Below are 16,202 nucleotides of genomic sequence, written 5' to 3' on the forward strand. Positions count from 1 at the left end.
TGTACCTATATATCGATTTGTGTTCACAAGGATACCTGGGTACCTACAATCGATTGTTTATCATTTTGATGTAATGTTAAAGTTAGGTACAGGTTGCTCATACAAACCCGACACTATTATTCAAGTCATATCATCAAGACGTCACGATTTAAATTTTAAATCAGTTTCTTAAGGTAAAGTAGCTTTTTTTTCCCAATAATGACGTAGGTATAGAGGGCGAATTGTTCATTCAGGACAGGAAAACATGGCGGCAGGTATTGTGGCTAATAACCCGTGTTGGTTACTATAATACATATATTATAGGACTCATAATACCGAAACCCCCTGTCCGATCCTGCTCATGTTAGAACTTAAAAAATATATACTTATTTATCTTCTCTATAAGCTTACCAAAATTCAAAAACATCGGAAAAACTTCGAAATGCTCGGATGTGCTCCTACCCCTAGCTGACAGGTGTTTCCCAAGTTCAATGTAGGGACTTTCGCTTGATTACTGCCTATTAATATTGCGTAGGTACCAGTCAACTTAACGGAAACGACTTCTAGTTAGGTACTTGACTAGAGCATCTAACAGACAAGGTCTCTTAGACGCCCTACATAGATAAGCTAATAGTACCTACCTAGTTTCATTCATTACTACAGACTTAGACAGAACAGAAAAATTGTAGCTAGGTATTGCATCTACATATAGGGGTCTACCTGCGTCATCGTAACTTTGTAATGACAAACTAAAATAAATCGCCCTGTTAAATCTATTTACTAGGGCAATACCTTATCACCAACACGTAATGCGGGCACAGCTCCACTAATTGATCTGTGAAACGCCAAACTGCTTTAACTCATTGATATAGAGACTATTCTTGCTCGGCCGTATCACAGAAGTGCAGGGTTTGTACGCATGAGCTCACAAATGTGTCGTCACCTCAACCTGGCCGTATATCAGCCATAAATAAAATATAAGCGCTGCCCAACGCACCGCAACCTCAGTGTGCTAAACAACCGCAAACATGCATTGCATTTGGAAACTCGCCTTTGTCCTCTCCGTGCTTTTCCTTGTTGAAAATAATGCAAGCTCTATAAGGACAGAAGATGTCTCCACTAAAGATGTTCCTGTGCCCAAAGAAGATAATAATATAGACGTCGGATCGGAGATTCCTGCGGTGTTGGAAGTAGACGCTGTAGCTGATAAGATAGAAGAGAATAACACTCTGCAATGTGCCGAAATCGGATCTTTCGTGAGTACCTTCCTAACTATTATGTTAGGTATATAAGTACAGTTGAACCACGAAATGTTTATGCAGTTTTTTAACATTTTCTACTGTTTGTAAGTACATATTATCCCTTTTTCGCAAAAATATTATACCGCAACAACATGCAAAAAAATTCTTAGTGAAAAAGGACTGCTATAATCTCTAGATCTGCTAGACCTTTGTAATCTAAAATCCTGCACCAATCTCTTAACTAGGTTGACGTAGGTGAATAATACGATGGCACCTGATCTTATATTCTTAATTTATTTACAGTGCATCAACCACTCGGAATGCTGCTCCAACGCCTGTCTGGGATACATGAGGCGATGCGTCTCCGGCTCAGGATAATAGGCTTCGACATTTATTTACTCAAAACTTGAGAGAAAACACATTTGCTTGCAGCAATGGTACAATCGCAGACATGGATGCTCAGCAATGAGAACATCAGTAGTGGGACATGGACAGTGTCTAACTAAGCCTAACCCCACAGAAAGCAGCTATTTTTTTTCTTGATGTAACTCGTCGGAAGGAAGGATTTTATCCTTTATTTAAGATACAAACAGACGGCCTTCTAGGTTTAACTTTAACACAAAAGCAGTCGGCGTTTGGCGTGCAATCGTATGATGCATTGAATGTACCTAAAAGTATTTTCTCTCGAGTTTCTTATTTTATACAAAATCTATTTCTTAATTTTACGAACGGGATGGATTGGGTGGTTCATGTGACTCAAATCTGGAGGGTTGGCGTTGAAGTGTTGGATCTCCTTCATCGCGTCTTCCGAGATCTTCCATAGCTCTGGGTAATCTTTTTTGAAGTCGTCATACCACTGGCTGACCTGTAAACAATTTATAAATAAAATGTTAGTTAAGTATTACTTAAGTTTTATTTTATTTCACGGTTGAGAAGCAAGCCTATATCATGTCTAAATATGTATGTCTATCAAAATTCTAATATATTTAGGAAGTAGCTGCCAAACGTACACAGGTACTTACTACGTAAATATCAAATATCAAATATCAACATTTATTCAGCAAATAGGCCACAAGGGCACTTTTACACGTCAATATGGAATTTACATACAGCAAAAAAAAAACACATCAATAATTATAAAATACAACTAAGCCGTAAATATCAAATCAAACTAACATAGAGATGTATAAAGCCTCTAAATGTCGAATTACAAAAAACGCAATAACAATAGTATTGAAAAAAAAAACACAAAGATACAAAAACTATAATCTAAAATTATTTAGAGATGTAAATGTCTCTAAGTGTCATCATAACTAAAAGATTACAATATATAGTAGTTAATCAAATTATCCTTAGAGATGTATAGGGTCTCCAAGAGTCAAAATCCTGTATACCTAATTAAAACATTCATTAAATTAAAGAAAATGATAGTAAAAATAAAATAGCATACGAGAACCGAATGAGGTGTGTCCATGTAATTATACTCAAAAATAAAGTTACTAAATATAATAGCTCGTGTTAGCTTAAATAGACCAGTCTCCACAAACAGCACCCGTTCACGAGTATGACGCGTATCTCAGCCATCGCCTCTCTCAACCTTCATTCGGGAAAGTGGCGACCCGATCAACAACGCCACCGTAAGCAAAGACTTTTAAGCGAGCATGACATATTCAAGCTGCCGGGCCATATTAATATTTAAATTGTAATAACGTATAGCTGTGAGACACAACATTTTGTTCTTGTATGTTACATGAAAAATGTAACACAACCACATTGAAAGCGGTCACCGCTGTGGGCGGGCGGGCGCTTGGCTCTCAGGGGTGCTACGTGAAAGTTACTGGCTCTTTATCTTGTAAGATGTAAGTACGATGAGAAGTATGAAAATTTGAAGTGTGTTTTTTTCATGTTCTCCAACATATATATAATCAAACTTGTAATTAACTAGCAATTTGCCTGAACAAAACTCTCTACAGAAGTTATTAGAGAGCTTGTAGATCACTAAGATATAACACTATCCTTTCAGCTCAGTCTCTAGAAAATTCCTGTATAAAAATAAATCAAATCGGAGCCGGAGCCTTTCCTTTCCTTGTTAGATGGATTCTACTAACCTTTTCATATTTAGAGAAGTCAAATCCAATAGCTTCGAGGGTCATAGTGGAGTTGATGAGCTGGAAGTCTGCGATGGTGAGGTGGTCGGCAGCCGCGTGCGTGGTGCCGGCGCGGGTGAGGTACGTCTCGAACACATCCAGCGCCATGTGCACTTTCTTCAGGCCGAGTGGCGTCCGTTCGTAATCGAAGAATATGGGTGCCATCTGGAAATAGTTAATGTTTTGCCATTTGAATCACGGTATTGTGCGAAGGATATCGGGTTGGCAACTGTCATAGATGGCGCCATGTTTTACCTGTCTTTAGTTTTATTCTATGAGATTTTGCTTAAACGCGCGGCTAAGAGCCAGCTAGGCCATAAAAGTCCAAAACCATAAATTTAAGACACTTTTCGTAGGATTGACAGGTAAAGTTAAACCTGTTGCTGGCGCAAATTGTAAAGTAAGTAGGTACTTACTTCGACCGACCAACGTACCACATGTCCACATGGAGAGCAATTGACAAAAATATACAAATTGACGAATGCTACACCCTGTTAGGGTTCATGTTCACATGTTTGTTACCTTGTTTGATATTTGGTAGGTCTAAAGGCTTCGTCACACAGGCGCGTTTTCCGGGCGGGGCGTGAGCGTTTTATATGTAAAAGCGGCGCGCCCCGCTCACGCCCCGCCCGGAAAACACGCCTGTGTGACGAAGCCTTAAAATAGTATAACACATGGTACATATTTAGATTTACATCTTTACAAATAAAGATATTGCTTGGCTGGTGATTGAAGCGAAATAGCTAGTGTAAAAAAAGAAAGAAAAAATTCTGGGCCAAAAGGTCCATTTAACTACCGGACAGCCTGTATTACGACAACCCGTTCCTAAGGAGCGCAGTTAGAATAAGAATGCGAATGTCATTTCCGTGCCCGTTTAGCATACAATGACAGGGATTAATGAACTCCGTCCGTATTGTAAGTACAGTAAGTACTTAGATACATAATTATATGAATGGACTCACCGTGTAAGCCGATATGTTCGCGTAGTAGGTGGAGAGGTTGAAGCATAGCCGGTGATTTACTACGGCCCTGAAATAATTTACAAATATCTGATAAGTTTCACGTTAGATTAAAAAAAGTTCACACAAAAGACCGGAGCGGTATTCTGATTCTAAAATGCCATTGATATGGTCCTACGTCGTGGGGATGGAGAGACCGCGAGCTAACAATAAGCTAGCTTGGTGTTATTTGCCAGATGGAAGCAGAAACCTGCGATCCAATCCTACAGGTAGTTTCTAGAAGTGAGACTAGCTAGTCAGACTAGGTATATAGGTACCTACCTACTTTGAAGTGTTGGGCGTTGGCTTTCACATAAGGTTAGAAAGTTTAGGAGGAACATGCTGTTATTAGTTACCTACTACGCGAATTGACTGGAGCCTTGTGAATCTTGTGATCCTGTTAGTTTAAAAGCTCGCTCCAACATGTGTCATACAAAAAAGTGCCAATGCCCACAAAGATGAGGTCATCATTAAGTATATACTGTCCCAGGCCGGTTCCGCTCTAGAAACCGAGTCACATGATCGTGTAACTTGAGCCAGGTACCAATTTTGATGCTAGCGGTAACGACTCTACTTTATGAGGAAATATTATAAACTAATAGCTTCTACCCGTGATCTCGTCTGCGAAGTAGACATATAATGATAATTTCCGTGATTAAACTATCCCATGTCCTTCCTCGGAACTCAAATTATCTCCATACCAAATTGCATCTTAATTGGTTCAGCGATTTAACTGATTTAAGTGTGTAGAGGTAACATAATAGAAGGCATACTTACCTCCTAAAATAAAATAATAAATGTGAAAGTAACTCAGTATGACTGTATGTTTCTGTAGATCTATATTTCTGTTGTTCTATCTAGGAACTAATTAGATTGATATTGAATGCGAGTTAATATGTGTTCAAAACGCGAAAGTTTTAAATATTAGATTGATATAGTTAATTGTTTCTTCACCGTTGCGTTCATTACCTAATTACGTTTCAAAACTATTAGGTACCTACTACATATACAAGTAGGTAAGTGATTCCTAACTTCCTAACGAAACAACGCCAACCACAAATTACAACCACCTGACTATTTGAGTAGCCAAACAGAAACCAATTAGTGGCCACTTATAAAATGACAGACTGGATAGCTTCAGTCACGTTCAAAAAACCCAAACGACTTGCTAGTTTAATTTCTTGAATCGAGATATTGTACAATTAAACAAGAACTCTATGCAATAAAGCTGATTAATCAGAGAATACCGTCTTTACCATAAGGGCACGGGCACGGGGCCCGATTCCCTGAAGGCACAATTTCTTATGTGCCTAAGAGCCCCAGCATAGGTACCTACATATTTTAGACGGCTTGCCTCAGTATATATAAAGGTACTTACACGAAGATATTACAGGCCACTTGCACACTTGCACCATGCCACTATTAACCCGGGATTAACTAGTTAAGCCATTAACCCAGTGTCAAATAGTACCGCAGAAGGTTTGTTCCTGGTTCGTCGTATTCCTGTTTCGTCGTATTCCTGTTTCGTCGTATTCCTGTTTCGTCTGATTCCTGATTCGCCGTATTCTTGTTTCGTCGGAAATATATACATATAATTAAATATGTCGTGCAGTAAACCAGTATTTACTACCTAAATATGAAGATTTAATATAATCACTGATCGTACTTTTTCTAGCATTTTTAGCACATTTCGACGAATCAGGAATCCGACGAAACAGGAATACGACGAACCAGGAACAAACCCCGCAGAACAAGGGTTATAAATTAGACGGTCCTGAAGAAGGTCCCTCAAAGGGATAAGTTCGCCTTTGTACTTTGCTTTTCCTAATTGTATATTGTGTTTTTGTACAATTAAAGAAGAAGGCTCCTGAGAGTATAAAAGCGTGCCTGGATTAATGTTACAGATGTTATATGTAGGTTTTATTTACCTTATCTGTGGATCCACGGGATAAAGAGGTGTGCCTGGCTGATACTTATCGCAGATGTACTGCAGGATAGCGTTGCTCTCGCTGAGGAAGAAACCGTCGTCGTCCATGACCGGGATCTCCTTTTGTGGGTTCATCTGAAAATTGACGGAATTTTATGTTTTCATCAGGGGAGCGACTTAACTCGCAGTACTTAATAATTTCTGCATGCTTTAAGTAGGTAAATTAAGAGAGAGATATCATAATTTTTAATAGTTTAGTTGATCCGCGTATCTCCTTTGTGTGAAATTTGGGGATCTTATGAGTAGTTAAAACTACTTGAAACTGTTGAATATGCCTCTAATTTTACTCCTTTAGGTAAAGTTGCACTTCTGCTATGCGTGCTCTTGCCTTTCAAGTAGGGATAGGGATGAACAACAGGTACCTAATTTATGAGGCATGGGTACGTGCACCGAGGCTGTTGAAGTCTCCACCTCGTCGAAGTCTTTGTCCCCCATGCTGGTGTTTTACTACTGGCTATCCGCTCGGATAATGTTGTTTGATGGTTGTCCGCGCAGAAATCTAGTATTTAGTAAAAAAGTATCAGCAATGTTGGTTGATGGTAGCAGGGAGGTCCATCCGACATTTCGTGCTAATTTTTCGGACAAACTTGGATGGCGTGGCATGAGAGCCTGTTGCCAAAATTTAAGTCAACCTTCCGGCAGCATTTCGAGCAGTGCCAGCGCTCGCCGCATCGATCGTCACGGCTATCCGACACAACGAAGAATTTCAGTCATGACACTTACCAGCGCATATTCCTCGGTCATATGCTCTCCTTTGCCGAAGTCTATATCGATCTGCTGGAAGGGTATCTCAAGCAGGGCCAGAGCCTGCCGCACTGACAGCGACGGCGGCCCATCCGACACCACATAGAGTTTCAAAACCATCTGTACAAACACACATTGCATTTAATCTGTAAGTAGGTAAAATTATCACATGTTATCTAAAGCCAATGTGAAATATTTTAATCCTTTAATTTGCGCAATATTTTTTCCTCAAAATGGAAAAAAAGACCTACCGAGATGGGAAGAGAAGACCGACTAGTTTCCAAAATGATAAAAAATATTAAAGTCAGTTTTAAAAACGTGCCGACATTTGGCTAAGTAGGTAATGTAAGTAGGTATTTGCTGATGATTCGTGTCTCAAAAAGTCACGGATATTTTAGTAAGTACCTAAATGAGAAGTATAAATGAGATGTTGTATTCACATCCCGTCTTAAGAGAAACCTACCCCAAATGTAGGTACTTCAATTAATGGATCCCACAGGGATCTATTCTTGTACCTATACTTTTCATTCAGTACAGGTCAGTGAAGTACAGGTATATATATATGCATAGTACGGTGACTACGATACAGTTACGGTTAATGACTTCATCGTATTGTATAATATGTACCTACAATTAATACACGTAGCTAAAAGTCTCTGTTCGTAATATCCGTGTTAATCCGTATTGAAACCTTGTTTGTAACTTGGAGATTTATATTTAAGTAGATATATTATATATGGTTTTCTTGTCTACTTTTAACTGACCATTGGACCTTATGTCTTTGCAATAAGATTTTGGAATTAACATAATACATAAGTAATGGTATGCGAGACAGAAATATCTTGCGACTTTCGAAGATTGTTACAACAAATCCTATTAGAATACCTAATAATTACCCATGTGACATGTAAATATATCTAAAAAGCTGGGCAAACTGACACAAAATAATAAACTCGGATAAAACAAATGTTGTACTTAATGAAATTTTATTCCATAAACGCATGTAAATGTAACCTATCAGCAGATTTCCTACGAAATCTTGCTCAGTATGTATGTATTTAGTTACATAGGTATTTACTAGCCTGTTAGTTTTTTTGCTCATCTCAGGTAATGACTCAGTTTACGATTAGTACGATATGAATGATCAACACGGGGCACGTACTGCGATGCGGCATTAACGGATCACCCCGACTCAAGGCCCTTTGGCTTTTCCTAATTCCTCGTAATCTCAAATAACTTCCGCGTTAATACGTGCTTCTCAGATGCAACAGCAACAACTTTAAACAACATTAACATCAACTTTAACCACTTTACTCGTCGTACTTTACGGAAAACGACAGATCCAAACACTCAGCGAATAATTTTACGTAAAGTTACGGGATGTAAAACACTTGTCACAATGTCATTGTTATGAAATGCATCATTGAAGTGCACGCAGTGGGCGTTTGTAACCAGAGCGAGCATGGTAATAGCAGACCTGTTTTGTAATTAAAATTCCTCTCAGCTACCCAGATTGCAGAAGCAGGAAACAATGAGTTAGCGTAGCGATATAAGTAAGTATGTGTGGGTTAGATGTTAGAGGTAATATATTATTCAGGTAATACTAACCCCGAATCACTTGTTTCTAATTACAACACCGCTGTGCGCTACGTCTTTATCAAATGAGATAAAAACCTGAACTACGGCTGAGCGGTGTTGCGGCTCGCATAAGATACGTAGCTATAGTCAGCGAGGCAGCCGGCAGGCTCCTTTCACCGCATGTCGAGTTCAAAATTATTAATCACGCATCAAGCATGACGCACGAATTTTTAGGAATTTTCTTCTATACGCTTTTCAGTTGTCGAGAAGTGCGGTGGCGGTGACTAATCTGTCGTTTTGTTGCTGGCGCATCCTTGGCATAATTGAAAGTAAAGTGGCGTTACAAAGAATCTAAATAGGAACGGGAGGCAAAAATTGCTTTCTTGTTTGCAATTTAGCCTAACCACAGAATCGTTCTGTGATCATAAAACCCTCAATTGCAAACTGGGCTGGTATGAGGCATGATTCTGAGAAGTAAATACATAATATTTTTGCTTCAGAAAGAACCTAAACTACCTATAAGCATCATTTTGCAACTCGTCTTAATAAATAATGATAGATTTATCATCAGATTAGTCAGGAAAATGAACAAACTATGAAAGTTCGGTTCGGCTCTGTGACATCGCCACAAACACGTACTTAATCAGAAAAATAGCCACGTCACCTTCTATCAGGTTCTCGAGTGAAATTAGACCACACAACTTATTGTTGCTCCTGAAGTTATGATGAATGTGTTCTTATATAATATAAAATTCAAATGAGACTTACTCGTACTCGTAAGTCAAAAGATGAGTTACATGAAACACTTAGGTGATCAGCTGATCACTCACCATTCACCATGAACATTTCAGCAATTTTCCTGAACCTAATGGAATTTAAATTGAGCTAGGTAGCTATTTTCAACACCTAAGCGTTTTAGGGTTAACTGCGGTATTTCATAACCTAGCTGACGAACACAACTTCCTCTAAATTATTATAAAAGGGGCTACGCACTCTTCAGATCGTCTTTGTTGCACCAGTATCCATGAGGTCGCATACAGCCACCTGTCCCAGTTTATCCTTACAATGATTGCAAGATCATTGGTAAAAGTTCTACACGCTTCGCTTCTAGTATCTAGTGTCCTTTCCGAAGATGTCCGAGCGAAGCGGCAAGCCGGGTACGTGTATAATAGGCCAAGTATATCCTTCGATCTGCCTCCTCGGACAACAGGAGCACCTACACAAGGCACTCAAGCCCCTAATGTTGACAGGACACGAGGTGGCGCGCAACAGATGTTTTACGCGTACCCGGCGGCGCCCGCGGGCGGCTCCGTGGACATAGGGTACTCCACCACGGGTTCCACTGCTGGGACCACGGCGACAGCTGGGGGCTACAGCTATGGAGGAGCGCAAGCGGGAGCAGGCGGTGGCTACGGCGGAGGCGGTGGCTATGGAGGGGGCGGGGGCGGTGGAGGCTACGGTGGAGCAGGTGGCGGTGCAGGCGGAGGCTACGGTGGTGGCGGAGGCGCAGGTGGGGGTGGTAGTGGCGGTGGCGGAGGTGGTGCTGCTGCTGGATATTCTTACGACGCACCCAGTACCGCAGCGCCAAGGCCAAGCTCAACACCAGGAACATCAGGCACTGTATCTACTAACGCACCGGAGTACTTGCCACCTGTCGAGGGTGGAAGTGTCTCAATAGGCGGAAGCACGGGGGGTTACACTAGCCCCACTCCTGGATCTAGTCCGACTCCCGGCACGAGCCCAACTCCTGGGACGAGCCCGACGCCAGCGCCCACTCCGACCGCCTCGTATCTGCCGCCCAACCCTTCCACTCCAGCCCCACCCCCTCCTCCATCCACCCCAGCGCCACCGCCACCACCGCCACCGCCTCCTCCAGGGTCAGATCCAGGCGCCGGATATTTTCTGCCGATTCCTTCCCCTTCATTCCCACCGCCAGCCGGTACACTGCCTGCAGCTGGGACCCCGCCTCCACCACCTCCCCCAACAGCTGGATACTTGCCTCCTGTCTCGTCACCCGCGCCTACTCCAGACACCGTGTCCACCCCGGCTGCGACGTACTTGCCACCAGTATTTAAGAAATAAATTATTACTATTATTAGCTTTCAATGTAATTACCTACTGTGTGTATATAGGTATCTATCTTCTTTTATATATTTTTTTTTATTAAAGTGTTTGATTATTAAGCGTGGATTTTTTTCTAGCAAAGTATAAATAGTTGAGTCTATGGGTATTGGCCGCAACCACCATAGAAGAGGACCTATAGTTGGTCAAACTAATTTGTCAGTAGGTAAATAAGAACAAAAAAAACTCTACTCATCCTTTTCTTTTGAGTGCGAGTACTAGTGTAAGACAAAGATAGTATGATTATCTCTGTCTGTTTGAAATGAAACAGTCCTTTGACAAACTATACCTACTTATAATATTTATCACCACCATCTCCACCAATCCTCAGCACGAAAAACGGCGAGCATTTAATTTTTTTATATGCGTGCTATAAAGAAAAAAAGAGGTATAATATATTATACTTACTTGGTCAAGCAGAACTTGTCAGTAGAACAAGGCGGCAAATTTGAAAAATGTAGCCGTGCCGCGAAGGGATATCGTCCCATAGAAATTTTGAATTTCGCGTATGTGCATGCCAGTATGCAAAATAAAAAAACACTGGCTGATTATGGCCATATGCACTTTGTAGGTCTATTGTAGATTGTAGGTAGTCTATAGCTGGTCAACCAAATCTTGTCAATAAAAAAAAGCGCGAAATTCAGATTTTCTATGGGACGATATCCCTTCGCCTACATTTTTCAAATTTGCCGCCTTTTTCTACTGTCAAGATGGTTGACCAAGTATACCGATTCTACGAATTTACCTATTACGTTTAGTTTTGTCATTATTTACCAATTTGAGAGCAAAATCATTTAAGTCGTACATATAAATATTTATAATTGACTTGCTTGAGTAAACTGATTAATAATTTAGTTTATTTGAACTTATAGAATAAATAGCACGAATAATAAACAGAAACTACATATGTACTTGTGATAGTTGTTCGAACGTAGTTTCGAGCAGCACTGCTATTGAACCGTTGACAACTAAACGCTGTCTGTCAATGAACGTAGAACGTCATAAAAAAATGTGAAGATGAAAGTTATTTTTAATTATTTAGTTTAAATAATATATTTGACTTTTCTTTTGCTAATAAAATGTGTAGTGTAATCCCACATGAAGATTGGTTATTCGGGTACTGTTTTGTTACGTTGTGAATGTCGTGTCTATATTTAGAAGCAAAGTTTACATAAATTATGATTCTAATAAAGCAAACAGTACAATTCTCGCGAATAAGAAACAAGGTGATCACAAGGTACGGTTAATGTTAACGATTGTATTAGGTTTGTTCTAGGCAGGTTTGTATGAAACAGTTGTTGACCCTACGGTTGCTGCCACCGTTGTTCAAGGTTCACGACCTTTCTGTTACCTGCCCGTGCGTTCTACAGACACACTTGTTGGTTTCAGCAATTTTAACCTGACTGGCATTATTAGCAACCATGTTTACATTGTCAGAACCTCAATGTGCTTACCTAATTTACCAACGAGATGACTATTTGGACTACTAGTCTAAATCATGCATAATGCTTTCAGGATTGTAGAAGTGCGTGCTCCGTGGAAGGATGGTGCACTTGGAGATGACGGGGGGCCAGCAATGCTGCAGCACATTAACTATAAATGATCTGCCCAATGAACTGCTTATATACATTTTTTCTAAAATAGATTTTGAATCACTATTGGCTGTAGCAAAAGTTTGTATGAGATGGCAGCAACTCTGCCTGACGCCATGTGTGTGGGACAACACACGCCTCATTGTGTGTATGAAGAACTATGTGAGGATAAGTGAAAACATTGTGCCTTTTGTAGCAAAGTATTTAAAAAATGTAAAATTACAGTATTTCAAGTTGTATTCTCAAGTAAGGGCTTCCCTCATTAGCTACTGTCCTAACTTGACTCGTCTAGAAATTAGCATATCTCAAGTTGATAGTTGTATATTTGATGATCTACAATACTGGCCTAATTTAAAGTTTTTGAGTTTCCGTAATTCTTTAATAGTACAAAACCCAGAAAATGCAAATGGGAATTTTGTTTACCATTTGCCTTTTGAAAAATTAAAGAATCTTGAAACTCTGGTTCTCTCGAATTTTGCTCTTACTCATGGCAGCCTTTACAGCATGCTCGAATGTACCAGTTTAGTCAGTATTAATATGGAAAAAATGAAAAATATCCCTGCAGATTTCTTAGAATCCTTGCTGAGGACCAAGCAAGCCACTCTTGAAGCATTGTACATATATGGAGACACATTGAATGATGATATAGTTCGCTACATATCCAACTGCAAGGCGCTACAGGTCCTGCATGTCATGACCTGCAAAACCCTGTTTGATTCCAGTCTACTGCACTTAAACAGGTTAAAAAACTTGCGTTCACTCAAATTGCGACATGGGTATTTTTCAACCACAGCTTTACTTGGTTATTTTACAAATAATGTGTTCCAGCACTTGACCTACTTGAGTCTCTCCCGTTGCCCGCACGTGACCATGCAGGTTGCCAGGGCTATCAAAGCAAGTGCACCCAATCTTGAGGAGATGTCATTCTATTTGTGCCCATTTATTTGTGCTCCGGGTTTTAACCGAGGAGAGTTAGAAAATATGTTCAATATACAACTACTCCTTGACTAAATGATTCTCATCTTATGATTCTATAGAATTCAGAAAGATTCAAGAAAAGATTCAGTAGAATTTTTATGAATTCTTTTGAGTGTTTAATAAATTTATTTACCTACTGCAAGAGTAAAAGTAATATTTTAGGTGTGTTGTAATAAAACAAATTTGCCATATAATGGATTTGTTCTAGGTAAAATTAAGTGTATTAAATGATAAAATTTCAGTTAATTATTAAATGTGTTTGTGTGCTTAGTATTATAAAATATGATCTTGTTATGTATTAGAAGATAGCTATCAAACTGACAAATTATTTTATGAATATTGAAATTAACGAAATATTGTGAACCAGAGGTTGTGCTTGTGAGGTTTACTTGTTACAATGGTCCATAACAGTAATGAACTTCAGTATTTTGCTTATTGACAAGTATTAAAGTAGATAAGGTGTCTACTGACGTACTGACTACACATGGTAGAATAAAATGTAAAGTACACAAGCTGCAGAGATGACTTACCCCCTTCATAGAAGGATATAGCAGTGAGGGTCAGACATCTCTGCAGCTGACTGTACCTAGAGCTCCTACTTCATATACTTTAATATTGTTTATTTCCGCCTTTTTTGTTTTGAAAAGCATATTGTCAATTATTATTATAAAAGTGCCTTAAAAGAGTCAAAGTATTTATTCAGATATTGAGAGGGTGCCGATTGTATTTACACTGCACGCAACCTCATTATAATAAAAAATATATAGGTATTAGTTAAATCTTGGTGAAATGAAATATGGTATTTAGATAAACACGATGTGATTTCTATATTTTGTCTTCACTTGTTTGTGCTGCTCTATTGTCCATTTACACTCAATAATAAATGTATTTTGAACCAAAGTTTTTCATTTTCGCAATGTGTGTAAAAAATGCAAGTAACTAAAATCTTGAGTCTTGGGTTTTAATTTTACGGGTTTCCGTTTTTATGGGTCATCATTCCATTAAATTAAATTATCGAGTGGTTATAAATATAGAAATCATGACTGAATCACGTCTAAAGAATTGATCAGGAAGTTATTATCCATTTAAGCCACGTACTGACCTGATAATCTGCATACAAATGATAATCGAAAATTAAAATCGGGTGATTCATTAAGGTAAGTGTCAAATCAAAACAAAGACTTAAAAATAATGATTTAATGATAACAGTTATAAATATAAGTTACAACTTATTTAGACGATACTAGTGACACTATACCTGTGACCTAATAGTATTGCTGGAATGCTAGTCCTGATAGGAATAAATAATTATTACACTTTGCCTTAAATAATATTATAGAAAACATCTATCATTAATAAAATTCATTACAGAACAAATCCATACCAATCGCATAACTTAACTACCTAATCTACCTATGCCAGTGCCAGCACTCCAGCAAGACTGAGGTCCTACCGCGACATCCGTATATCAAAATACAAAATGATCCTTCCGTACGTCCGTTGTCCACAACACAAGTCCCTACTACGGGGCCTCCTTGAACTTGTAAGTTTCCGACAGTAGACTATAGAGTAGTTCACAGTGTTGCATACTAGTTAATTGACAACCAATTGTATTATTTTCTACAAAGGTCAGAGTAAGTGTAAGGCCTGAGTGGACGCTCGAAGCGGAGCGTTCGGCGGGGCGTGCAGCGTGGCGTCGGGCTCGCAAGTGATTTGAGCAGCGTGCACTAAGGCCGCCACTATACGTTTGCATTTGTTTAACATGCACGCCGCACGCCCCGCCCCGCTGCACGCCCAACTCGAGCGTCCACTCAGGCCTTGCACTAACCTCGGAGCGCCGGAAGCACAAAACAGATACAGTACAGAAGTCAATCACATGTATGTACTTCACTTTTCATACCTACGCTCGGCGGTCGCTCTAGGGTTGTCAACTATGACTTATGCACAAAAAACTATCGTGGCAGTGGCACTCGTATCTAGCTAATAGTGGCCGGGGCGGGGTGCTTACCTACCTACCTAACTGTCTGTTATAACGTTATAACGAACCATCGAAATACAAGCAGATACCAACTTAGCTCTCGTAAACCACTGGTAGCTTAAAAACGACAATTCACCTACAAAGCTACAAAGCTATAATAATAGGGTATTTTTGACCACTAGTCAAAACAGTTTCATTTTGCGAACAGTTAAAACGATTAGGTACCCACTATTAATTGATTGAATGTTGAATTTAAACAACCGTCCACTGAACAGTTATAATAACTTTTTTTTGTTTCTCCATTATTGCACAAAAAAGTTCACAGACGCGTGCCTCAAGCGGATGGCACTCGCGCTCAAACTGGTCCCAACCGGTCCGAGATATAGTGTCCGTGAGCAGTGTCTATGTGTGCGTTGCTCGAGCGCACTTTGTATGTAGATTGATTTCTGTATTGTGTCTGTTTTGTGCCGGAAGCTTGGTTGCCCGCCAGCCATGGAAGGTAAGCCTTAAGCTTTGGATTCCTCCGAAAACGGTGCCGTCATATTACGGCCGCTATATAGCGTTGACTGACGTCACTAGAACGTTGTCTTTGTAAACAAGATGGCGCGGTTTCCTAGACGGCGTTACGTTACGTTGATTGTCAACGTAACGTAAGATGACGGCCGTCATGACCTTGTCGATAGTTTCGTGAACGTTTTATTAGATAGCGGTGACGCCATTTTGAATAAATGACACGAGATTTGAATAAATGATTCCGTACTACGATTATTTTCCTCTTCTGATGATATTTCATCCTCCAAGTAAATTATAGATGATCAAGCAAATCTTGTCAGTAGGAAAAGGCGCGAAATTCAAATTT

General features: G+C 39.6%; 4 protein-coding genes across 4 annotated transcripts; 3 read left to right on the top strand and 1 right to left on the bottom strand.

Moving 5' to 3' along the window:
- Nucleotides 1–723: 723 nt before the first annotated feature.
- LOC134662108 (uncharacterized) lies at nucleotides 724–1,680 on the top strand. The gene is made up of 2 exons (XM_063518378.1): nucleotides 724–1,235; nucleotides 1,524–1,680. The coding sequence occupies exons 1-2, from the start codon at nucleotides 1,008–1,010 to the stop codon at nucleotides 1,596–1,598; spliced, it is 303 nt and encodes a 100-aa protein (XP_063374448.1). The 5' UTR covers nucleotides 724–1,007; the 3' UTR covers nucleotides 1,599–1,680.
- A 193-nt stretch (nucleotides 1,681–1,873) lies between these two features.
- Nucleotides 1,874–8,827, bottom strand: LOC134662044 (glutathione S-transferase 1-1). The gene is made up of 6 exons (XM_063518309.1): nucleotides 8,705–8,827; nucleotides 7,076–7,216; nucleotides 6,294–6,427; nucleotides 4,330–4,396; nucleotides 3,329–3,532; nucleotides 1,874–2,085 (listed from the first exon to the last, which is right to left on the bottom strand). Exons 2-6 carry the CDS (start codon nucleotides 7,214–7,216, stop codon nucleotides 1,930–1,932), a joined length of 702 nt encoding a protein of 233 aa, XP_063374379.1. The 5' UTR covers nucleotides 8,705–8,827; the 3' UTR covers nucleotides 1,874–1,929.
- A 747-nt stretch (nucleotides 8,828–9,574) lies between these two features.
- Nucleotides 9,575–10,756, top strand: LOC134655216 (basic proline-rich protein-like). Its single transcript, XM_063510671.1, has one exon. It carries the CDS (start codon nucleotides 9,740–9,742, stop codon nucleotides 10,754–10,756), a length of 1,017 nt encoding a protein of 338 aa, XP_063366741.1. The 5' UTR covers nucleotides 9,575–9,739.
- A 1,031-nt stretch (nucleotides 10,757–11,787) lies between these two features.
- On the top strand, nucleotides 11,788–13,417 carry LOC134662026 (F-box/LRR-repeat protein fbxl-1-like). The gene is made up of 2 exons (XM_063518281.1): nucleotides 11,788–12,032; nucleotides 12,311–13,417. The coding sequence occupies exon 2, from the start codon at nucleotides 12,340–12,342 to the stop codon at nucleotides 13,396–13,398; it is 1,059 nt and encodes a 352-aa protein (XP_063374351.1). The 5' UTR covers nucleotides 11,788–12,032; nucleotides 12,311–12,339; the 3' UTR covers nucleotides 13,399–13,417.
- The last annotated feature ends 2,785 nt before the right edge of the window (nucleotides 13,418–16,202 follow it).

The sequence above is a fragment of the Cydia amplana genome, chromosome 2, assembly GCF_948474715.1.
Source record: "Cydia amplana chromosome 2, ilCydAmpl1.1, whole genome shotgun sequence".
NCBI lineage: Eukaryota > Metazoa > Arthropoda > Insecta > Lepidoptera > Tortricidae > Cydia > Cydia amplana.

Bases quoted from the DNA above. Each gene is read 5' to 3' on its own strand.
- LOC134655216 (XM_063510671.1), top strand. From the start codon at position 9,740: ATGATTGCAAGATCATTGGTAAAAGTTCTACACGCTTCGCTTCTAGTA.
- LOC134662108 (XM_063518378.1), top strand. From the start codon at position 1,008: ATGCATTGCATTTGGAAACTCGCCTTTGTCCTCTCCGTGCTTTTCCTT. The intron at 1,236-1,523 runs GTGAGTACCTTC...ATTTATTTACAG, and splicing joins GTGCCGAAATCGGATCTTTC to TGCATCAACCACTCGGAATG.
- LOC134662026 (XM_063518281.1), top strand. From the start codon at position 12,340: ATGGTGCACTTGGAGATGACGGGGGGCCAGCAATGCTGCAGCACATTA.
- LOC134662044 (XM_063518309.1), bottom strand. From the start codon at position 7,216: ATGGTTTTGAAACTCTATGTGGTGTCGGATGGGCCGCCGTCGCTGTCA. The intron at 6,428-7,075 runs GTAAGTGTCATG...GTCAATTTTCAG, and splicing joins TGACCGAGGAATATGCGCTG to ATGAACCCACAAAAGGAGAT. The intron at 2,086-3,328 runs GTTAGTAGAATC...AATTGTTTACAG, and splicing joins ACTTCTCTAAATATGAAAAG to GTCAGCCAGTGGTATGACGA.